The sequence below is a fragment of the Erythrolamprus reginae genome, chromosome 5, assembly GCF_031021105.1.
Source record: "Erythrolamprus reginae isolate rEryReg1 chromosome 5, rEryReg1.hap1, whole genome shotgun sequence".
Classification (NCBI taxonomy): Eukaryota; Metazoa; Chordata; class Lepidosauria; order Squamata; family Dipsadidae; genus Erythrolamprus; species Erythrolamprus reginae.
Window position 1 is genome coordinate 81,955,197 of NC_091954.1, and position 24,646 is coordinate 81,979,842.

General features: G+C 41.7%; 1 protein-coding gene across 4 annotated transcripts in view; it reads right to left on the minus strand.

The window, feature by feature from the left end:
- The window catches only part of PAX3 (paired box 3), a 119,339-nt gene extending 95,413 nt beyond the window's left edge, over positions 1-23,926 (minus strand). For 2 of the 4 annotated variants that reach the window (XM_070754078.1, XM_070754077.1), the window contains exons 1-4: positions 23,842-23,926; positions 21,171-21,406; positions 18,411-18,540; positions 13,970-14,107 (exon numbers count right to left, since the gene is read on the minus strand). In XM_070754078.1, the coding sequence (XP_070610179.1) occupies positions 13,970-14,107; positions 18,411-18,540; positions 21,171-21,406; positions 23,842-23,926 (589 nt within the window). Of the gene's footprint in view, positions 1-1,470; positions 1,480-13,969; positions 14,108-18,410; positions 18,541-21,170; positions 21,407-23,841 lie in introns of all 4 variants that reach the window. The other 2 variants (XM_070754079.1, XM_070754080.1) reach the window with 2 other exon arrangements.
- Positions 23,927-24,646: the final 720 nt, after the last annotated feature.

Below are 24,646 nucleotides of genomic sequence, written 5' to 3' on the forward strand. Positions count from 1 at the left end.
CTCCAGAGAAAGTGCAGAAGAGAGCAACCAGAATGTTAAGGAGACTGGAAACTAAAACATACGAAGAGAGGTTGCAAGAACTGGGCATGGTGTCTGGAGGCTGGAGGCTGTTGGTGCCTGGATGGGTGTCAACAGACTCAAACTCAACCATGATAAGACGGAGTGTCTGTGGGTTTTGCCTCCCAAGGACAATTCCATCTGTCCGTCCATCACCTGGGGGGGAAATTATTGACCCCCTCAGAGAGGGTCCGCAACTTGGACATCCTCCTTGATCCACAGCTCACATTAGAGAAACATCTTTCAGCTGTAGCAAGGGGGGGTGTTTGCCCAGGTTCGCTTGGTGCACCAGTTGCGGCCCCATTTGGACCAGGAGTCACTGCTCACAGTCACTCATGCCCTCATCACCTCGAGGTTCGACTACTGTAACGCTCTCTACATGGGTCTACCTTTGAAGAGTGTTCGGAAACTTCAGATCATGCAGAATGCAGCTGTGAGAGCAATCATGGGCTTTCCCAAATATGCCCATGTTACTCCAACACTCCGCAGTCTGCATTGGTTGCCGATCAGTTTCCGGGCACAATTCAAAGTGTTGGTCATCACCTATAAAGCCTTTCATGGCACCTGACCAGAATATCTGCAAGACCGCCTTCTGCCGCACAAATCCCAGTGGCCGGTTAGGTCCCACAGAGTTAGTCTTCTCTGGGTCCCTTCAACTAAACAATGTCATCTGGGAGGACCCAGGGGAAGAGCCTTCTCTGTGGCAGCTCCAACCCTCTGGAATCAGCTCCCTTCGGAGATTAGAACTGCCCCCACCCTCCTTGCCTTTCGTAAACTCCTTAAAACCCACCTCTGTCGTCAAGCGTGGAGGAACTGAGACATCTCCCCCTGCCTATGTAGTTTTTGTGCATGATATGACTGTATGTATGTTATTTTAGATTCTAATTATTAGATTTGTCATTATGTATTGTTTTTATCACTGTTGTGAGCCGCCCCGAGTCTACGGAGAGAGGCAGATAGATAGATAGATAGATAGATAGATAGATAGATAGATAGATAGATAGATAGATAGATAGATAGATAGATAGATAGATAGATAAATAAATGCTAGTCTAGCAAAGAGAAGACCAGGGGAGACATGATTACAGTGTTCCAATACCTGAGGGACTACCAAAGAGAGGAGATGGTCGGGCTGTTTTCCAAAGCACTAAAAGGCCATACTAGGAATAACAGATGAAAGCTGACCAATAAGAGACTCAACCTGGAAATAAGGAGGACCTTTCTGACGATGAGAGCAATCAACCAATGAACCAGCTTGCCTGCGGAGGTTGTGAATGCTCCAACACTTGGGACTTTCAAAGGGGTGATTAGACTGCCATTTGTCTGAAATGCATGGACTCCTGCTGCAGCAAGGGGTTGGACTAGATGACCTACAAGGTCCCTTCCAACTCAAATAAATAAATACAGCCAAACACACAGGGGCTCCCACTAGTTGCTGCCATTCACCAACTACCAATTCCACTCCTGGCTCTCAGTCAAAACAGGAAAATATTCACCACACAAGGCACTTAAAACAGATGAGAACACTTTTTTTCATTCCTTCAGTCTCCTCAGAAGAGGCAAAGGAGACATGGGGTGGGAAGGAGAGGGAAGATGGTTCCACAGAAGGCTGCCACTCTACTGTTTCTTCCCCCAACCCAGTCAGCACCCATAATTCCAAGCCCCGAGCAAAGAAGAATAAGATCTTAATGTAGTTAGGCAGTTAGGTTAGGGAAATAATATGTCACAACTTTTAAGGACTGGCAGACAATGAGCTTCAGAAATAGTACGAAGTAACTCCAGAGGAAACCTATTCAGATTGGTTTGGCATTTTGGAGAGTTTTGATTGATTCGTTGTAGAGCAGATTGGAGCTTGTCCACATAATATCAACTGCTCTGAATTACAATAATCAAATTTACCCTGAGGTTTGGGGTTTCTTTATACTTTGAGAACAATTCTATAAGCAATAGCAGTTTACAGAGCCACAGCATATTGTCCCCAACAATCTAAGTCCTCCTTTTATTGACTTCAAAAAAATGAAAGGCTACCTTGAGCAGATCAGAATTGAACTTCTGGAGTGAGCAGTGAGTTATTCTACAGTACTGTATTCAAACCACTGCACCACCATAGCTCTTATATCGTATAGGGCAGTGTTTCCCAACCTTTTTTGAGCCGTGGTACATTATTCATATTTACAAAATCCTGGGGAACATTGAGCGAGGGGCCCTAAAAGAAGTTTGGACAAAAAAATCTCTCTCTTCCTCCCTTTCGCTCTATTTCTCTCTCCCTCCCTCTTTCTCTCTTTCTCTCTCTCTTGCTTTCTTTCTCTCTCTCTTGTTTTCTTTCTCTCTCTCACTTTCTTTCTCTTTAGCTTCTCTCTCTCTCTTGCTATCTCTTTCTCTTTCTCTTTCTCTCTTGCAATCTCTCTTTCTCTCTCTCTCTCTCTCTCTCTCTCTCTCTTGCAATCTCTCTCTCTCTCTTTCTTTCTTTCTCTCTCTCTCTCTCTTGCTATTTCTCTCTCTCGTACACCACGCCGGCCACAGCAGCATTGGGCAGTAGCCAGGGGTGGCGGCAGAGCCGTTGACTGTGAGTGGGAGCCCTGACGGTGGCGGCTGGACGTGTTGCTGGATGCCGTACATGCTGGCACTGTGCTGGGCATGGGCGTGGGGCTGGCACCTCCATCCCGGCCCAGCCAGTGGGCCAGTGCCAGCTCCACAGAGCCAGCATGTACGCCATCCAGCAGCACGTCCAGCCACCACTGGCGATGCCTCCACCCTGGAGCACCTGCACGCAGCCGCCATCCCCTGGCTACTGCCCGGTGCCATTGCTGCCGGTGCCCTCCTGCTCCCACTGCCGGTGCCCTCCCACCGGTCCCCAAAGGTTATTTATCATTGCCCCCGCCAGGGAAGTTCCAGCTGGGTGGGGTGCTGCTGGTGCCTCTGCCCTGGAGCTCCCGCTTGCAGCTGCCACCCTCGGCTACTGCCTGGTGCCGCTGCTGCCATCACTCTCCCGCTGGGCCCCAAAGCTCACCTGCCGCGAAGAAGGAAGGCGCGAAAAAGGAGGTGCAAAGAATAAAGTTCAGCTTCCGGTCTTGGAAGCTGAGCTTCTCAGCACACCTGACCATGTCTCGGGGCACACTGGTTGAAAAACACTGGTATAGGGGAAGAAGATACTGAATACAATGGCTTCTTTCCCTATACTTAATACCAACCTGACATCAATAAGGAAAGTGATTCACATTATTAGTATTACATAGGTAGTGTGAATTTCTTACATACCTAAAGTCATGAATATTAAAAATCATAACAAAATAATGATGATGAAGATTATGATGATAATTGATTTATTTTATTTTTATTTATTTTATTAACACTAATACATAATTGAGTCTTCTGTCTTGCTTATTGATAATTGTTAAGCACCTGCCACATAACACCTCCAAACTTAACAACTGTAGATAAGTCTGGAAATTGGATGCTAGCAACCCTAAATGCAATCCCAAAACATCTGGAAAACCATCTGAACACAGCATTGATAAAAATTAGTAACTATAAATAGCGAAAAGTAGATTTACATCCTTATATCCTGTGACAATATCTTTAATATCATCAAAAACAAAATCCGCTTATCTCAGGTTCTTGGGAAGGACCCAATAGATGGATAAAAATGCCAAATAAAATCTAAACATTTGGCTGACCACGTGAACAACTATAAGAATAATTTCATACATATTGTACTTGCCATAACATATGAAAAGATTTTTGATCTAGTGGTTAAGGCACCAAGCTAGAAAAGAAGAGACTCTGTGTTCAAGTCCTTCCTTAACCATGAAAGCCAATTGGGTAACCTTGGGCTATTCACTCTTTCGCGGCCCAATTCATCTCATAGGGTTGTTGTTGTTGAGAAAATAGGAAGAACTAACATCAGCCAAAATTTGATTACTGTATATATGTTGGATATGTTCACCGCCTTGAGTTATTTGTAAAAATAATACAAGCAGGCAGGCAATCAATAAATCAACCAATCAATAAAACATTGCATATGTCTCATTTTATGAATATTTTAAATAATCCATTGAATAACCTGGATCATCTAACAATCCACTTTCTTCCACATTGATCTCTCAAGGGTACATATTGCCCTCAGATGATTAAGCAACATACATTCTATTGATTTGGTAAAACTGGGATTGAATTGATACTGAAGAATGGTTGAATTAAAATGAAAGCTTGCATTATCCACCCTATACTCTACACAGCATAAAAATCACTAAATGTGACAACAGATGCTCTAAACTGACACCCCAACATCGGCCAAATTTTAGTTGTTTAGCCAAACCAAACCCATAACAAAAGTATACCCTTTAACAAAGAGAAAAAGCAAACACAGCATCAATAATAATCCCAGTATAATCCCAATTCATAATACATAACATTCTTTTTAAGGAAACTGAAATCTAATTTTAGTGATTGACATATGAAACAATGCAATTCTCTTGGAAGAAAAACATTCTTAAATATAGAAACAAGAAATATAATATTCCGAAGAACACCAAGTACCAGATTTATTGTTTTTCTTTAAAAAAACAAAACAAATATAGAGAATAGAACTCCAAAAAGTTCTGAGTAAATTCTGATTGGTCATGAAAACACAAAAGTCTACATCCATAGACAACATTGTCACTGCATCCTTCGAAAATCATAAATGAAATTATCTGAGATCCATACGTGGTATTTGGTTCCCAGATAATTTCTGGGGTTCCCAGATGGAAATAGAAGTCTTCTGTCTCAAAACAGTCTTAGTTTATTCATTCATCTCAGACTCAGTTCAACACAGTTTATTTTTACATCAGTAGACAAATTGTATGTAGAATAAAATGGCCAGTAATCTCTTTTTGAAATATCTGATCATTTTCATTTTAGCTGTAGCTGATCTGTTAAAGGCCAAACTGTCAGGAATAATGAAAGTTCTAGTCTAAAACATCTGGAGTACATCAACTTGAGAAATGCCTTATTAAAAGAGTGTCTTCCTTTATACCAGCCTGTTCATTTCTGATTGAAGGTATCAAAGAAAGCCAGGGGGAAAACATTATTGATTATAAATCCAATTTTATAGAATTCCCTCTCCTCCTTCTCGCCATAAAACTTTTCTCTAAGCATTCTGAGAATAATTCAGTTCAGTTCAGTTCAATTTATTAGATTTGTATGCCGCCCCTCTCCGAAGACTCGGGGCGGCTCACAACAATAATGAAAACAATATTCCAGCGAAAACAAATCTAATATTAAAAAGCACATAAAACCCTATCATATTTTAAAAAGCAAACAACATATACATACCCAAACATAAATATAAAAAAGCCTGGGGGAAAGGTGTCTCAACTCCCTCATGCCCAGCAGTATAGATAGGTCTTGAGTAATTTACGAAAGACAAGGAGTGTGGGGGCAGTTCTAATCTCCGGGGGGAGTTGATTCCAGAGGGCCGGGACTGCCACAGAGAAGGCTCTTCCCCTGGGGCCCGCCAAATGACATTGTTTGGTCGACGGGACCCGGAGAAGGCCAACTCTGTGGGACCTTATCGGTCGCTGGGATTCGTGCAGTAGCAGGTGGTTCCGGAAGTACTCTGGTTTCCTAAAATTTCTCTTTGTGGCATTTTTGTTCTTTGTTTACTGGTAATAGAGTGGTATACACTATTCCTGCTAATTTTTTTTCATACATCTCTCCATTACTCTTAAAACTCCCAGACTGCATACCAGTCTGAAAAACACAAATGGGGAGATTTCATGATGCATGAAAAGTTAGAGAGTTAGTAAAACAAAAGGAAAAACTTTGGATAATGTAATATGCGACATATACACTTGTACCTTGGTCAGCATAAATAAGTGTAAGAACAAAATATTCTATCCAGAAGAATTGCACCAAGGTTCTTCTTGGCAAAAAATTACAAAAACCAATTTTCTTGTGTTAACTAAATAAGAACTGATGAAATTGTCACCATCTGCTCATCCATTTAATGAAACATTCATAGAATCTGTCAATTTCTCATTACTGAGACTGCCAAGTATTTAGCTAATGATCTGGTTATGTCATGCTTGGATTCTTGGAGCAGCCTGTTGACCAAATTACCTGAAACCTCATTCTGTTCCTTGATTCCTGTCTAGAATTATCCTATTGTTTATATTATTCTTTTTTGCTGTTGCTGCTGCTGCTATTTCTTTATATTGCCAATTGTTGTACTGTTTGAGAATTCAATAATACTAGTGCAATCAATGAAGCTGACACACCCAGTTGTTTGAAAGTCTGATTGGTGATTTATATAATTCTGCACTTGGTCCTATTAAAGGAAAATCAGTAGTTCTACCACCTACTAGAATAGTCATGTTTAAAGGTTTCTTCTCCCTCACTCCAGGATTCTGGAATACAGTAGTCCCTCGCTATACCGCACTTCACCTACTGCGGCTTCACTTCATCGCGGGTTTCTGAGGAAGCCGATCGGCAGATTTAAACAGCCCGCCGAACTCGATCGGCAGGTTTTTTAAAAAATATATATATATCTAAAATTGTAAATACTGTATTTAAATACTGTATCTAAAATAAATACTGTGTGGGAAGGGTTTATAAACACTTAACACAATGAAAACTTACCAAACAATTACATTATAAATACTTAAATAAGTACTATCAGTCGATAAATTCCCCATCGCGGATTTCACCTATCGCGGGCAGGTCTGGAACGTAACGCCAGCGATAGGTGAGGGACTACTGTAGACTCTTTCCAGGGTTCTTCATGGATTCAGATCGTTTAAAGTTTTTAAAAACACAAACAGCATTTCTTTTTCCTAGGTACTTTAAAACAAACACTTGTTCTTTTGATTGTGTAGAGATTAATATTAATTAATGGCATGTGCCAGAGTTCTTTGAGTTCAAGTTTCTTATTTCTGTTATCATTATAATATTATAAGTAATTATAATATTACATGTTTACACTGTGCTTAGATATTATAAGTAATAATAAAACTTCTACGAATAATACTAACATAAAAAGAAATTCAGATTTTTTTTTCTGCAGGAAGTTCATTAGAAGTTTTGTCTTTTCAACACTTATAAAGTGACTAGCTTTTCTGTTACTGGGTAACTATGAAAAATAATTCTGAATACAACATGGTACAATTCCATTATAATACATCATAAGAACAACTACAAATAATCTCCCTTAATTTCAATGTCTACAAAGTTATTTCAGTAGATTATCTATTTCATACAGGTGTTATTTATTGAATAAAAGAGGTTTTTTGAATGCTGTCTTTTTTCTGAGAAAAAAGAAATTAATTTTATTTGTATAAAAAAAGTAGTAAATTAGAAACCAATTCTTCCAACATGTCAGCTATTAAAACACTAATGTATTCTCAGAAGTAGCTAGATACATAGTTCCCTCTAAGCTGAGCAGTGAGCAATCGCTCACTTAAAAATCATCATCAACTCAGAGTTTTTCAAACCTGCCCAGAAGCCGAGAGGGAAAAAGTGAGAGGGAAAGAGTGCCGCCCAGTACTGCCGCTCAGACACTATACTTTTCCGCCCACACCAGAAAAAAATTAGAGGGGACATTGGGCCTAGATATGCTTATTTAATATTTGAAATTGGTCATACATTTGCATGTTTTTTTAATTGTCAACAGTAACTTCCCCATAAGAAATATTGTGTAGTAGTACCAGTGTAGTATACAACACTTCAAAAATATAGCAAACAAATATTTAGCCTGTGTCCATCTTAAAACTTTCATAGATATTCAGTCATTCTGCTGATGTTGAAGGGTGAACTTTGGATCATTTAAAGAAAATTCTCTTGCCTATATTTGTTCTTTCATGAGTTATTTCCAGAATGCATGTAGAAGCTTTTATTGCAATTTGTTTAGCAGATATTTTCCATACAATTCCCTTGAAAAACTCAATATATACGGAATTTCTATTAATAATAAATACAAGCTAATAATTGTTTTAATGAAAGAAATTAACACAGCTTTTTCAAAGTAATAACAAACTGCAATTCAGTCAGGTATTTGGATGCAATTTCACTGGTATTCCAGAAAAAGCACATGCAGTATAATTATTTAAATCATCTGGACTGGAGCATTATAGTTAAATTCATTAATATCAGATATTTTAAGTATTCAAAAATATTTTAAATTACTAATCAACCTATGTTGCTATTTTTATCATTGGTAGTAATTGTGGTCACAATTAAACTAGATGTTAAAATTACCCTTCAAGCAGAAGCAAACAAACAAAAGAAACCTCTTGCATTTCAGTTTTGCACTAACAAGAATTTCCATTTATTCTGCCCATATTGGCAAAACAAATAGAAACAAACTCTCTTATGTTTACAATTAAACTTAATTCAAAACAAAAATTATTTGCAGCTTGAAGCGCCTCGGTTTTAGGATTGAGCATCCTGAAATGCTAAAAGAAAATATTTTGAAATAAATAGATTGAAGGGAATGAAAACAACAATGGAGTAGAGGAAAATATGGAGACCCAAATTATTTCCATTATTCTTAAGATTTTACACAAACAGCTAAACGTTGGAGAATTTAATTTAAAATCAATGAAATGAATTCTCAAACGTGTGCATTCAAACCTGACAGGCTGAGAAACATAAATAAATACAGATCCTTCTATTTAAGTTGCTTATCAATTGTAACCAAGGAATGGATATTAAGAGGCCACTTTTTAAAAATGTACATTGTCTGTTAACATTAATCATTTCTTTCTTAATCCAGTCCTCATTCAACACATTTTTCCTACTATTAAGATATACTAAGTAGTGATCAACTTTCATGCAAAAAATCCCAAAAACCTGCCTAAACAGTGATCACAACTATACAAAAGTAGGAGATTAAACTAAAAAAAAAATCTTTGGTCTGTAATAATAAAGTGAATGAAGTACATAACTTGCATAAATACATGACACGACATTCTATTATTTGCCAAATCAAAACCAACAAACAAAAACAAAAAACTTGCTGGCACAATTTTCCTCTGTGCAAGTTTGGGCTCTTTCTTTTTTCCTCCTTCATATACATTGAACCTCTGTGAAGACGCAGTTCTTAAATCTCTAATAGTCTCTCTTGAGGGTGTTTGTTCTCCTCCCCCCCTTCTTTCCTTTTGGTTTTTACAATGCAAAGGGATACTATAGTCTTGAAGAATGGTTTCAGTTGTCTATCCTGAATGGCTGTCGGCATCTCTAGCCATCTAGAAAGGCTAGAAACATTTTGTAGGTGAAAATAGCCACTTTTTCCACGGTGGAGAGTCCATAAAACTCCTCAGAGCATCAGCCATTGGGACTCATTGAATAATTCATCCCTCATTGCAAGTCCATAATGTCTTTTCTGGGCCCTATTGTGAAGACTGTTTTCTCTTCTTTTCTCCTTGAATTATAAAAAGGGTGCCTTCTTTTGTCCATATCAAGCTGCTGCTAGCTGAACCTTTGTCTGGCCAGAGCTAAAGTGTGAGTTTCAATGGACTCTCCTCTCTTTGTTTTCCAAGTTCATCTCCAAGTGTAGATTGTGTATAGAAGGCTTTCTTTGTAAAAGCTGGAAAAGTTGTACAAATGTTTGACCAGCTCATTTGGTACTTTTGTCTCCTGTTCTCCTGGGGCCTATGGTAGATGTGAAGGGCAAACTTTAGAGACTGTCAGAGAACCTCAGACAACAAGTCACACAGAACATTGGCTGCCAACCCAGGCAACAAGTTCTTATAAATCTACTACCTACTACAAAAGGAATCTATATAGACAGAAGCAGAGTGGAAATCCTTCTCTTCATTTAGCAAGTACTGTAAATAAAACAGGGACATTGAAAACAAAACTCATGCACAAATGTGTAGAAATTAAATCTATCATATTTGATCCAGAAGAGCACAGTTAAGTTGGTCAACATTACTTCCAAATAAAACTTTTTCTTTTAAATTTGAAAAGTTTGTTTGTTGCTGGATCTTGGAGCAAACACGCATATAGAAAAAGCAGTCAATCCTGGCCTATTCCTTAATCTATTTACATTCTGCAAATGTTTCTTGTGTTTTTGAACCTTACAAACCAACCTATGTATAGACGCAAATCACCCTAGAAATAAATGGGATGAATTAATCAGGCATCTACCTAGAATCTACAGCTATCATTTAACTCTCAAATTTCAATTTTTGCGAAAATATTGTGAAAAATTAGAATGTTTATCGGAAAGTCATCAAAATTTCTTGAGATGGAGAAATCTTGCTCTGCGCTTCAGGTGTATTTCAACCATGTACACCTTGACTTAAAAATATTGTAGTCAATGCAGCTTCTCAAATAAGCCACCACTGACAGCATCTTTGACTTGAAGCCCTCGGGTGGGGGGAGGGCAGGATCACGACCTTCTCCCAAGGATTTTCCTCACCCCCCCCCCTTCCTAGCCAGGCCCCTTTTTATTTAATGACTTCAGCTTGACTAACCCCAAATACTGCCCTGATTTAAGGACATAGAGGGATGGATCTCAACAGATCCAGCCACACGATTGAGCAACTAGCTTTTCACAAAGAATTCAGACAAGGAACTTTCCTCTTCCCCCCACCCACTCTCCTGGCTTTGTCCAGCATCAGGAGCCTCCCCCCCCCTTTCCAAATTGCAAAGTGTTCACAAATAACAATTGTATGCGGTGAGATCTGAAAGTTGCAAAGAGGGAGAAAAAGAAACGGCAGAACTGAGCCCTTATTCTCTTGCAGGTATTTATCTTCCCTCTAGAAACATAGAAACATAGAAGCATAGAAGACTGACGGCAGAAAAAGACTTCATGGTCCATCTAGTCTGCCCTTATACTATTTTCTGTATTTTATCTTAGGATGGATATGTGTTTATCCCAGGCATGTTTAAATTCAGTTACTGTGGATTTATCTACCACGTCTGCTGGAAGTTTATTCCAAGGATCTACTACTCTTTCAGTAAAATAATATTTTCTCATGCTGCTTTTGCTCTTCCCCAACTTCAGATTGTGTCCCCTTGTTCTTGTGTTCACTTTCCTATTAAAAACACTTCCCTCCTGAACCTTATTTAACCCTTTAACACATTTAAATGTTTCGATCATGTCCCCCCTTTTCCTTCTGTCCTCCAGACTATACAGATTGAGTTCATTAAGTCTTTCCTGATACGTTTTATGCTTAAGACCTTCCACCATTCTTGTAGCCCGTCTTTGGACCCGTTCAATTTTGTCAATATCTTTTTGTAGGTGAGGTCTCCAGAACTGAACACAGTATTCCAAATGTGGTCTCAGCAGCGCTCTATATAAGGGGATCACAGTCTCCCTCTTCCGGCTTGTTATACCTCTAGCTATGCAGCCAAGCATCCTACTTGCTTTTCCTACTGCCCGACCACACTGCTCACCCATTTTGAGACTGTCAAAAATCACTACGCCTAAATCCTTCTCTTCTGAAGTTTTTGCTAACACTAAAGCAACATTTTCTATCAAAGTTCAGGATGCTTCTCACTTCAAGTATGAGCCAGCAAGACTGCAAGCCATTTATTTTTCCAACACAGTAAATGCAAGTAATTCAATATTTCTAGCATGACTTTTAGAACAATGTGGATTTATTACCTTCATCCTAACTTTTTCTCCATGCATATTGGAAATATACTACCTTTCAGATCAGGCTGTTACCAAGGAAGTTCCTTCTCTTAAGAAATGAAGAACAAAACTGCTTTAGCTCCTGAGATTTTTAAAGCTATAATTTCTCAGTGGCTGCATTCACTAACTTGCCAGTCACACAGGGCAAAGTCTCAGTAGTCGCATTGATACAAGACTGCATTGGTGGTGGTTAACCTAGTTTGGATATTTACGAAGGACAGGCAGGCTAGAGTACATTGGGTTTGTTTATTGTTGAGTGTAGTGTGATAATCCAGAAATCAGTTTACTAAATACCAGGTATGTGTGTTATATAAATATTGCTATGTTTGATTATGTGGGAAGAGGCCCAGAAATAGACCTTAAAATTACAGCAACCTATACTTGCTAGGTGTATTATCTTGAATAGGAATATAATAGTAGCACATCTATTGTTACATCTAGAAAAATTAAGTAGCTCCAAGTTACCTTCCACTGATTTACTGACACATATTTACAGAGAAGCAGGCATAATTAATAAACTGCATTATTATTTTTTGCCTGGAACTTGTTCAACAACAGTAAAGTAACATTTCATGAATGGATTTATTTGTATCCTTATGATTTATATTGATATTGATTGTTTCCTGATTGCTTATTGGTAACTTATGACCCTCATTAAGTGTTGTACGTCATGATTTTTGACAAATGTATCGTCTCTTTTATGTACACTGAGAGCATATGCACCTTTTATGTACACTGAGAGCATATGCACCAAAAACAAATTCCTTGTGTGTCCAATCACACTTGGCCAATAAAGAATTCTATCTATTCTGTTCGAATTGAGTTAAGTTGTATAGCAGCCCATCTCAGCAACTGAGTCTATTTATTGGCTGCCTCCCAATACATTTCATTGCATTTAACAGGACAACCTTTCTGGATTCTAGACTCAGAAAGTGGACCTGAATAAAAGAAAAGATCAATGAACTTTGAATTTTACCTTTAACAATGGACATGTCCTCTGCTAATTAAGCCACATGATTGAAATAGGACTTCTTAAATTTATTGGACAACAGTTCAAATGTTGTTGACTATTGTTAAGATGCTTCTTTCTTTGCCCCCTCAACTCCTGGGGGTTCTATCCATCCAGAGAAAGCCTATGCTCACTATCTATGTTAGGAGAATCTTTAGAACATAAGAACATAAGAAGAGCCATGCTGAATCAGGCCAAAGCCCATCGAGACCAGTATTCTGCATCACACCACCAATTGTCCACTGGGATCTTGAGCAGAAAGAGAAGGCAAGACCCTCCCTTTCCCCTGACCCCCAACAAATGGTACTCAAGGGAACCCTGCCTGCCTCAAGCAACATAGAGGCGGCACATGGAGGCGGCACATGAACCCTGCCTGCCTCAAGCAACATAGAGGCGGCACATCCATTTCAATAACCATCGATACACTTGACAAATCTTTGCTTAATCGTGGCACGAAAAGACATTGACTTTGAATCCACAAAACCAAGAAGGATATTTTCACCACAATATACCAGTAAGGCTTTCATTTCCCGAGTGTGTTTCTTCCAATTTCTAGAATAATTTTAGAATTTCCTAGAGAAATTAGGGAGCAGGATAAAACCTAAGTAGGACTAAAATCTATCTAAAATCAACTGAAATTAAGATTTAGGCACTGTCCATTTCTTCAGATTTCTCCTCCTAGGTCTAGAATGCTGGACTGCACAACTAAGTGAACCCCGGTCCAGGACATAACCGATTTTGAAGTAACCACTAAATTCTTTATTAGCACGGAGGTGGGGAGGACGGGGTGGCTGCAGGCCTGCAGTGTAAATCCTCTTCGTTTTGACCCTTAAGACTGTCATCCCGTGAACGCAAGAGAAATCAGAGAGTATTGACTCAACTTTTCAAGTTGAGTCAATACCCCTCCTTAGATCTTCACCTCCAAGGAGCATTTTTTTGGAAACCCACTTCCCATGGGTCCTCAGAAAGCCACGGAGTTTCCTAGGTCTGGTCCCCGAAATTACGTCTTTCCGTTTCATTCATCTCTAACAGCCTCCCCTACCGTTCCAAAAATACACCAGATGCGCCCACGCGCAACAGCTGCCGACCACCACCACCATCATTCACGTAATCCAGCGACCGCTCTCTCTCACGATACAGCACAACTTCCCTTCCTTCCTGCCCTGGGAATCCTGCCCCGGCCCTTCTCGGTCTGGCCGCGCTTTTCTGCAAGGTAATCGCCCTCCCACCCACCCCTTCCCGCCCCCACCAAGGCCGGAGGGGAAAGTGGCCGCCTTTACCTCTTTCGCTGAGGATGCCGTCGATGCTATGCTTGGCCTTTTTCTCGTTCTCTTCCGCTTCCTTACGCTCCAGCTCCCCTTCTTCTTCTTCTTCTCCTTTCCCAAATTTGCTTCTCAAAATGCGGCTGATGGAGCTCACTTGAGAAAGAAAGAGGAAAGAGAGGCGTGAAGCGAGGAACCGGGAGAAAGCCGGGATGGGCTCTTGAGTCCCCCCCCCCTCTTGGACATATGCTAGGCCAGTGTTTTTCAACCAGTGTGCCGTGGCACACTAGTGTGCCGTGAAACATGGGCAGGTGTGCCGCGAAGCTCAGAGAGAGAAAGAAAGCGAGAGAGAGAGAAAGAAAGAAAGAGAAAGAGCGAGTGAGAGAGAAAGAGAACAAGAGAGAGAGAAAGAAAGCAAGAGAGAGAGAAAGAGAACAAGAGAAAGAAAGCAAGAGAGAGAGCAACAGAGAGAGCAACAGAGAGAAAGAAAGCAAGAGAGATAGAGAAAGAGAGGGAGGGAAGGAGAGAGAGAGAAAGACATAGAGGGAGGTAGGGAGGGAGAGAGAAAGAGAGCAAAAAAGAGAGGAAGAAAGGAAGAGAAAGAAAGAGGGATGGAGAGAGAGAATGAAAGAGGAAGCAAGGGAGAGAAAGAGGGAGAGAGAAATAGAGCAAAAGGGAGGAAGAGAGAGAGAGAGAGAATTTTTTTTGTCCAAACTTTTTTTAGGGGCCTCCCCCCCGCCCCACTCAATGTGCCCCAGGGTTTCGTAAATGTAAAAAATGTGCCACGGCTCAAAAAAGGTTGAAAATCACTGTGCTAGGCAACTGGGACTTAGGAACAACGGCTTACGAAACGGGGGAATTGTGCGGAGTCCTCTGGTTGCAGTTTCCCCATTTTTTATCTTTGGTTTCCCCCCCCCCCCCTTTCTAATAACTCGAGTGGGAAAGAGATCTCACGCGCCAGTTTAGTTTGCAAAAGATCCTCTTGGGCTAGTTATTGGATCAAAGCATTCTCTGACTCGCCACAAAACTTTGCACCCTAAAAGAACCGTGGAAGTTGCTGTTCAGCTCTTAAGTTTGTTCGGTTCTTAAAGTTCCCTCGAGACGTTGCGCCCAAGTCAAGAGGCGATTATTTGCAAGCGACTCGGTTACTAGGGGTCGTATGAATGAATAAACGCGGATCCGGAGCTACGAAGTTCGACTTTGATGTGTTTGACGACCCCGCCATGGGATGGAGCTAATTTATCATTTTAACCCGTAGAGCCAATCAGGAAAAAAAAATTGTGTGAATTCAAAACCTATGGACAAATTTAGAAGTAAGAGTTTCGCGCGAACGCAGCTATGGAGAGGAAAATCTAGGCATTGAAGAACTGGGCGGATTGCCCACCCCTGGGGCGGGGGGCGGAACCACGTCGATCCTAAACGTCGGCACTAGAACAGCAACAGGTACTAAAAGTTTGTGTTTTTTTTTTTTTTTTAAAGAACGGGTCACCCGAGTTAGAAAAAAAGCAGGAAAGATCGGGTGGCACGCTTGTTCCTAAAGCTAATTGACCTAAGCGGCGCAGTTTTGAAGGTTTGAAGAAGTTTGTTCTTATTAAATGAGCCGAGCAGTGGTTCCTGCGAAGCCATTTCAGAGGGCAGGTTCTTCCTCCAGACTGCAGAACCGGAACGGCGCTCAAACCGGTGGTCTTACCTGCACTTTACTCCGCACATATTTAAACCTCTCTTAGAGATTTCCCTTGAGTGATTTCTGCAACTGCCTGGAACTAGCAGTCCCTGCGTTTTTCTTGGCAAGTTTTTGGAAGTGGTTTGCCATTGCTTCTTTCGTAACGTTGAGAAAGACTGACTGGCCCAAAATCATCCATCTGGCTTCCTGACTAAAGCGGGGCTAAAACTCGGGGTTTCTTGATTTCTAGCCTGGAGTCCTAATCGCTGCACCAAATTGGCTTCAGACAGATCCCCTGCTCATCGCTCTTAGAAAAATTGACCAAGCTATGTTTTAAGCGTACTTCTTGTAGTACGCAGTACATGATTTCTGGACCCTTGTAAGAATCAAAGCCTTTAATAGCGTCCAGAAAAAGAAAACCTCCTTGAAAAGATTTGTCCTAAACTTCCCACCCACCCACCCAAAAAAAGTCAAGCAAAATTGTTTCTACCAGACGGTCTTCCCTTTGAGATGGAATACCTCTAAATAGCCTTTATACCCTCCTAGAAAGAGATGGAAACGAAGACGGGATAACCATTTCTTTTTTATGATACATTGTACCAGTAGATCTCTTTGTGTGTATTTTTTAAGGACTGAGAGGCCATCACCAAACAGTCCCTCCCCTTTCCGGTTTTCCTTTTTTGCTTCTCCTTCTTTCACCTTCCACTTTTTTCTAATAACTAACTGGTAGTTAGGGTAGATTGGAAATTCTTCTACCAAACTGACTGTAGACCACAACAGCGCTCCAGAGATCACGACCCCAGAAGGGATCTTGGCGAACACCAAGGAAAATAAAATTTGTTTCTGATATGGAATTGTAAGCAAAAAAACAAAACAAAAAACCATCCGTGTGCAGAGCTGAGCGCGCACTAACCGCGGGTCTGCCACACAATCCTGCCCCAACCCTCGAGAAAAAGGGAGAGAAGGGACGGAAGCTTCCCGTTATATCGCGTGTTAGGTTAAAAACAAGCCTCGCTCTGCATAAAAACCAGGGGCCACGCGGCGGTTCACGGGATCACGCGAGTGCATGACTTGGATAGAAAAGATGCGCCAGGAAGGGATCCTGAGAGAGCGTATGCACCAAAGACAAATTCCTTGTCTGTCTAATCACACTTGGCCAATAAAGAATTCTATTCCACTCCATTCCATTCCATTCCATTCTATTCTATTCTATTCTCCAGGACTCCAACCCTGCCTTTTCGCCCTTCCCTTTCATCCGCTATCTCTACAATAAAGCCTGGCCTTACGCATTCGTTTCCTGAAGGCGGAGAGGGAGGGAAGGTGACATGCAGCACTGTCAATAATGTAGCTTCCCTTCGCCCCCCCCCCCCCACCCTCCTCCTCCCCCCACCACATCCCCCTTGACCTTGAAATGTAGAAGAGCGCGCAGCAGCGTTGAATGGATTGGGGCAAGTGCGACTCCCCCAAACCCCATCGTTCTCCCCTTCAAGACCACCCGACCCCTGGGGAGCTCCCTTCTGACCCGCGGAAACCGGCCAGGGCATCCCCGATAAGGCTGGGTCTGGTGAGCTCCACGGGGGTGGATGGGTGGGAACTGCGGTTCCACTTAAACGCCGGGCGCTTCCACCCCCACCCAAGTGACTTATTTCTAAGCAGGGTCCCTTCCAAGTCTATCTCCTTTGGTACAAGGGTGAGGCTGACGACGTCCGTCCCTCGTTTTCCGAAGAGGACCTTGACATCTTGGAGAGGGTGTCAAAACCTGCGCGTGAATTGAGCTAAGCCGAGGGAGAGGTACGCATAGTCAGCCTCACTCTCTCTTCCCTGATTGTACCTTGCTCCAATAACCCAGTGTTTCTCAAATAGCGGGGTTGGGGCCTCTGGGCGCTGAGCAATGCCAATGGGGGCGGGTGACCCCAGGCAACATGCTTTTTTTTACTCAAAGAGTAGAGGGTTGTTTTTTTTCACCAAACAATAGCACACAGCACAGAGCAGGAGATATGAAGGGCATATAACAAACCCTTAAGAGACACCATGGAAAAATATACTGCTCAAAAAACTAAAGGGAACACTCCAATAATACATCCTAAATCTGAATGACTGAAATATTATCATTGAATACAACTCCTGTACAAAGTTGAATGTGCACAACAGCATGTGGAATTGATTGCCAATCGGTGTTGCTTGTTTGATTTCACAGAAGTTTGATTTACTTGGAATTTTACTGTGTTTTTTAAGTGTTCCCTTTAATTTTTTTTGGAGCAATGTATTTAACAGGGATTAAAAGGAAGGAGGAGAGAGAGACTGCGGTGAGACAACAGAGTAAGCCTCCTCAAAGATGAGGAAATATGACCAAGCCTATATAGCACTTGGCTTCACTATGACTACGGTGAGAGACCAGAAAAGACCGGTATGTTTACTACGTCTAAAAATATTGGCGACAGACAGCAGGAAGCCAAATAAATTAAGGCCTCGCTTAAACACATTACACCCCAATCACGCTGATAAGAGGCTTGAGATTTTTTTCCCCAGGAAAACGTGCTGAATATTGCAAACAATCTTCCGGGAAGAGAGTTGGGGGGGGGGGATTATTTCTTCAAAGGGGAGGGGGGTTTAACAGAAAATAATTGAGAAACACTGCAATAGCAGGACAAGAGTCAAACATCAAGCTTTCCATTCGTACCCAGACTTTTCAGATGAATCAAGGAAGAGCCAAGGATTCGGCTGGAGATGGGGAAGGGGGGTTAAGGGCGCAGAACTCCAGAGCTAACTAACGCTAAGCTTTTCCGGGCGACTTACCTGAAGGCACGGTGTTTCTGTCGCACACGCCGTCCTTCAGCAATTTATCCCGGATCTCCCAGCTGAACATGCCTGCGTTCTCCCGCTTGTACTCCTCGATCTTCTTCTCAACGTCCGGCGTCGTCACCTGCTTTAATAAAAACAAATCCAGAAAGGAAACAAGGTTTGTATTCTTGGGAGGGGGCGGGTTGAAAGGAAGGGGGAAAGGAGGGAAGGGGCGAGAGGAAAGAGACGGCGGAGAAAAGGGAGATAGGCAAAAAGAAAAAAAGGCGGTGCAGAGAAGAACAGCACAACGCCTGGGACCCCAGACTTCGTGCTAATCCGTTTTGAAAGTGGCGTCTGCTTGGGAGTCTCCCTGACCTAAAGCGTCGAAGTCAAGAATAAGATATGATTGACGGAAGGCCTTTTTTTAAAATTAGCAAGGCCTCCGTAAGGATGAAAACGACACTCGTTAATGCGGGGACGCGCAAGTTAGGAATCGGAAGACTGCACTTTAGGAAAGAAGCAAGGAATGTGTGGTTTATTCTTACGAAAGGGGTCAAAAGAAATCCACCCCGCACAATACGCACTAAAATTAAGTGTTTATTTTAAAGCAACGAAGATCGAATGCAGAACCCAAAGGTTAATGTAGTTAAAATATTCAGAGGTGGCGTAAAGAAGAATCAAAACGGAGGGAGACTCCCATTTAATTAACGACAGACAAAACGTTATAAAAATGAGTTTTGGAAGAGAAATACAACTTTCACTGAACAAAAGCAATCGGGGATTTCCCCCCCCCCCAGAAAAAGGGAAAGCAGAGGCTGCATTTTTCTGTGTTCACGTGAATCATGCAAACTATTATTTTATATAAATGATAGAACCCCTCTGTTGAAATTGAAATGAACAAAATAAGTTTCAACTTTCATTTTTACAGGACCACGAGGTGATATTCAGTATTTATATTAACATTTAGATTTCAAAATCATTCTCTTTAAAAAGGAATGTGAGGGAAGGTGAAAAGAATGTATATATGTGTGTGTGTATGTATGTATGTATGTATGTATGTATGTATGTATGTATGTATGTATGTATTCAGTGTAATATCACCTTATTAAAAGATGGAAAGTATTTTTAAAGAAATCTGCCATAGTGAAAAATCTGCTTCATAATTTGGTTGGTCATTTTAGTAACGTTTTTAAATGTATAAATATGTTACAAAATATATACATCTTCATGTCATAAACATTTCACTCCAAAGCAAATAACTACAAAGTAAAACACTCCTTTCAATTGGTATTTATATCTCCCCGACCCCAAATCTGTTTAGAATTGAGATGGAATTTCAGCATCAAAGTGAAAACTGGATTACAGAAAAAGAAAAACTGAAAGTATAGTTTCACTTTGGCTCAACTCATACTTATTAGCCCCATTTGCTTGCACACTCAGTGCCAAGCTGTTACTAGTATTAAGTAATCATTTTAGTATTGCATTCTTTGCTGGAAGTCTGCGTCGTGGTTTTTGGTTGAGGTTACTTTGGCAGAAACAGATCTCATTTGCCTTGAGAATCCACAAGTGCCCTGAAATTTTGGGCTTCTCTGGAATCTAATTTCCGTGCTGTTTCTCAGAAACATTCCAGCAAGGTTAGTGACCAACTGATTGTGGGAAACATACCAGGCTCACCTAAGACTCTTAATTTAGGATTGGCTGATCTACACAAATTCTCTGAACAGCTCTACAAGGGAGAGAAGTTAAAATAAAGGGTCGTTTTTCAGAGCTACCAGTAAGCCAAGCAGCTTTAAGGCTAGTAAGGAGATATGCCCTGAACAAACCCAGCCAGGTAAAGGAGACTCTGTATTCTTAGTCGTTTTCAAGAATGGGGGAGAAACAATCAGCAGAGACAAAGTCACCTCTGTTGACTTTAGAAGGTGTTGCAAGTTCTCCACCATGTGTGGAAGTGGTTGGAGGACAAGTTGCATTGTTGAGTAACTCTGCTCTGCAGATCTGTTTGGCTTAAGCCTGTTTCCAGAATTGTCTGAAGACAGGACTAAGTCCATGTGGACTAAGTTTGCACAATGCACTTACCTACAATTATGCCAAACTAATCCAGTTTTCAGTGGCACAGTGAACGCTGAACAAGCCAAAACAGCTGGGCTCACCTGAAGTGCCACACTAATATGGAAACCCAGGTTGGGATTCACTATAGAGTACTCATGAAAATTACCCTTCCCTAGCTGGATCAACAAAAAGAACTGCCATTATGTTATCCAAACTGTTACTCCCACTCTCTGCTCATAATGCCCTGATATCCAAAAGCTTTATCCTCATAGATCGGACATCTCATGTCTGGTATATTTTGCCAGTACATTTCCAACCTGGTCAGCGGACTCTGCTGACCACTGTCTACAACTTATAGCCTGATTGGACCTCATAGCAGGTCCAATCAGGTTCCCTCCCCATATCTTCTTGCATATTGGGGTGGTGGTCTTTTTTGGGACAAAGATATGTAAATCAGTTAATAAGTAAGACTAGCAGGAGTAAAGGTGTATGGAATTTCAAATTACCCATATAAACCTCCCAATAGAGAGACTAAGACAACCACAATAAAGAAAGCTAGAAGCGAAGCTGAGATGAAGGCGTAAGTCCTTCTCTAAAAGTACCAGACTTTTGCAAGAAACATTGTCCTTCACGCTAACTGAGCCAAGCTAACCTGTCCTCAAGTAAGCTGAAATTGCCATTTTAGAGGATCTTTACCCACCACCTGACTTCTTCCGAGATACTCACCTTGGGTTTGCTGCCCCCAATGGCCCCGGGCCTTATGGAGCCTGTCTCCTGGTACCTGCAGAGGATCTTGGAGACACAGCCGTGCGACACTCGGAGCTGGCGGGAGATGACGCACGGCCGGATGCCATGATGGGCCATCTCCACGATCTTGTGGCGAATATGGTTGGGTAGGGGCCTGCCATTGATAAAAACACCTCCGAGCTGATTGACTCGGCCTTGGCCCAGAGGAGTGGACACTGGATGGAGGGAACATAAAAAAAAAGAGAGATCTGGTTTGGGAATGAGCCAGGTACATCTAGATGTCCTTCCTGCCAAATCCCAGAGAAGAAGGACAATGCACAGGGCAGGCACAAGGGTAGAGCATAAGAGGCTAGCCGTAGACCTTGACTTCACCATATGGTGGGAAGCTAATATTATCCTGAAACGCACATCCAAAATACTTTTCCTGGAACCTCACAGTCACATATTCATAATTAGCTAAACCAGATGATTTACTTCAACCGAGGCTACCAATAAGCCAATTCGTACTCTTAGTAGAAAGTAGACAGGCCCGTTTAGTTTCTGACCTTAAAGAACCCTCCTTCCAAGCGAGTCCCTTTAAAGTTCATATTGAATAAACCCTTTCAGCTTGAACACAGATCAAGTAAAAAAAAAATCAGGCTGCTATGTTCAATATGGATTTGAAATCCAGCAGTCTTGCCCTGTACCATAAAAGCAACCTAATAAGAGAATTCTCTCCCAATCTCTGAAAACAAACGAACGAACCAACAAAAAAGACTGGAGAGAATTTCTAAATTAAAGTAGTGGGAAATCGGTGATCGCATAGAAAACCAATTCTGTGATAAGTAGCAACTTATCTGCAATTAAAGCTCTAAGTGGACCACGCCTGTCTTCTCTATATCAAAAAGAAAAGGAAAAAACCCCACTAAAATTCTGTAGGTATTTGTGAATTGCGAGTCAATGTACAATACTTTTCTGTGTGTATAAATGGTTCTATTCAGAGAAAAAGACCTGTTGAAATAAATGGCGTGAAATCAACACTAACTTTAGTCTAAGAATTTTATTTGGTCTGCTCTAATCATTTAAATCCGCTATTATTTTTAAGGAACGTTCGGGTTTTAATTTAGGTTCTTATTTATATTTTTAAATGTAGCTAAATTGTTTACAAAAGGATATTGTTCTACATGCTAGGCAGATCCGCGATAAGAATACAACTAACAATATACTGCATTCATCCGATACAGCGAAGCTGAAGACTGATTGGAGGGGGGGGGGGAAACAGATTAAAAAAAAATAATTTGCCACCTCTGTGCACCCCTCCTTTGCTTAGAGACACCTTCATTTTCTACCGAAGCAATTTGCATAGCGTTGCTCGCAGTTTGGTTTGCCACCTCGTGCACCCAGCTGGCTAAAGATTTGCCACTTTCCTGCCTCTCGTGCGAGTTAATGACTTCAATTTGCACACCCTACGCGACTACCCAAAGAAGGCGAAGGCGTTTTCACCTGTATTAATAAACAGGGCAAAAGCACCCATACAACTGGAACTTTTCCACCAGTCAAAAGAAATGGAAAGGAAACGCAGACGGTGTCTCTGCGAGTCGGAAATGTACAAAATTGCCTTTGAGTTTAAGTAGATATCTTTAATATTCTAGGTGGGATGGATGGCTTTCTCGTTGCACACACACAAAAAATTTGGACAGAAGTTTTTCAAATTTTGACAAAAGAGGGAAGTGAGGAAATTGGAAGCTGGTAAGAAACAATAACCACTGCTTCTCTACAGCCCTAGAAATAATTAAATAGGTCTGCTAATTCTTGTTAGAAGTAAGACTTTCTTATTATCCAGAGGAAACCAGATAGCAGTAAACAGAAGGCCTGGTGTTACGGACTCTTTTCTACCTTTAAAAGTTAGAAATATAAGAACGCCGTTTCAAAATGGCTACTACGGAGTTCCTTGGCTCCTTCACCTGCGAGGTACGGAGGTGGCAACTTTTACCCCCTATTTTCAATGGCATTTAATGTGAATAATAATATTTTTTTTAAAAAAAACAGGAGGGAAATTGACTTGAAGCTCAGCTGGTTTCTACCTTCTCCCTTTCCTGGGTGGCTTTTACCCCCTCTCCCTTTCTCTACAAAAATACAAATCAACTAATCTAAACTTTGCAGGGAGAAGAAGCGCCAAGACAAATTCCTTGTGTGTCCAATCACACTTGGCCAATAAAATTCTATTTTATTCTATTCTATATATAAAGTGTGTGTGTGAGAGAGAGAGAAGAGAGTATGTGTGTGTAAAATGCTGCAATGGACCCCTATATTCCTATCCCAAATTTGCTTTCTTGGAAGTGTGCCACCTGAACTGCAGTGGCCTGCCCCCCCCCCCCAAAAAAAAATTTGGCAAGGATTCCCATCCCCCAGAGCTTCCCGCTTCTGCCCTCGCTTGATCCAAAAAGTTGGAGAAGTTGCTGCTTCAGCTCAGCTCACAAATTAGTTCCAGAAACGCCAGGAGAGACGCCAGATCCACAACCGAGACCCATTTCCTCGGCCTCCCTTTTACCCGAAACGAAAACTACAGGGATTAAAACGCCCCACTACCACCACCACTCACCCACCCACCCTTTTACTTGGCGTTCCCTTTTTCCCCCCCAACTCTCTTTGCCTGCTCCGCCGTTCTTACCTTCTAACGGAAAACCGCTGCGAGGATAATTCTGTCCCGGAGCTGGTCGCATCATCCTGGGGACAGCTCCACCCAGAGTTGTCATTTTAGTGGCACCTTGGCTTTCTTTTTTTAAAAAAATGCCGTATTGTATCCGAGAATTGAGATGGGGCTTTGGGGTGGGGGAGGGCAGGAGGCAGGTCAGTGGGGAGAGCAAGTCCGCATAGAAGAAGGGATGGGGACAGGGTTAATTTTAAAATCTGGAGAGAAGGGGATTTGAAACGTAATTGGGAGGGAGAAAAAGGAGGGGGGCAAATTTGAGGAAGCGGGGAGAAGGGAATCTCTGTTCTCCTCTCCGTCAGAGAGATCTTAGAGCGAAAAATGTGGAAAGAGAAAGAGAGAAGGGAAAAAGTTTTGTCCGAAAAAGAGGGATTCGCAACGGCTTTGGGGAGCTGGCTGGAGGAAAAACTTGCGGATTGACGGCGCTTTTCCCTCCCGAGGACAAAACTCGCCTTGATCTCGGCCCGGCTTGAGTGGCAGGCGGCGGGGAGATGATTTTTTCCCTCCTTGTTCTTAGATTTGCAGTGAAAGGAAACTCAGCTCTGGAGTATTTATTAGTTCTTTCACCCCAAGCTTCCTTGGGATCCCTGCCTCGCGATTGGCCAGCCGGAAGACTGTCCCGTCTGGAGAAGCCCGGAGCTGATTGGACGAAAGCGCCAACTTTCTCTTCTCAAAGCCTGACAATTGAAGAGCTCCGGCTTTTGGGGAGTGTGACCCGCGACTCGCCTCCCTTGCCTTGATAAAGTGGTTTTTATTTATTTTTTTC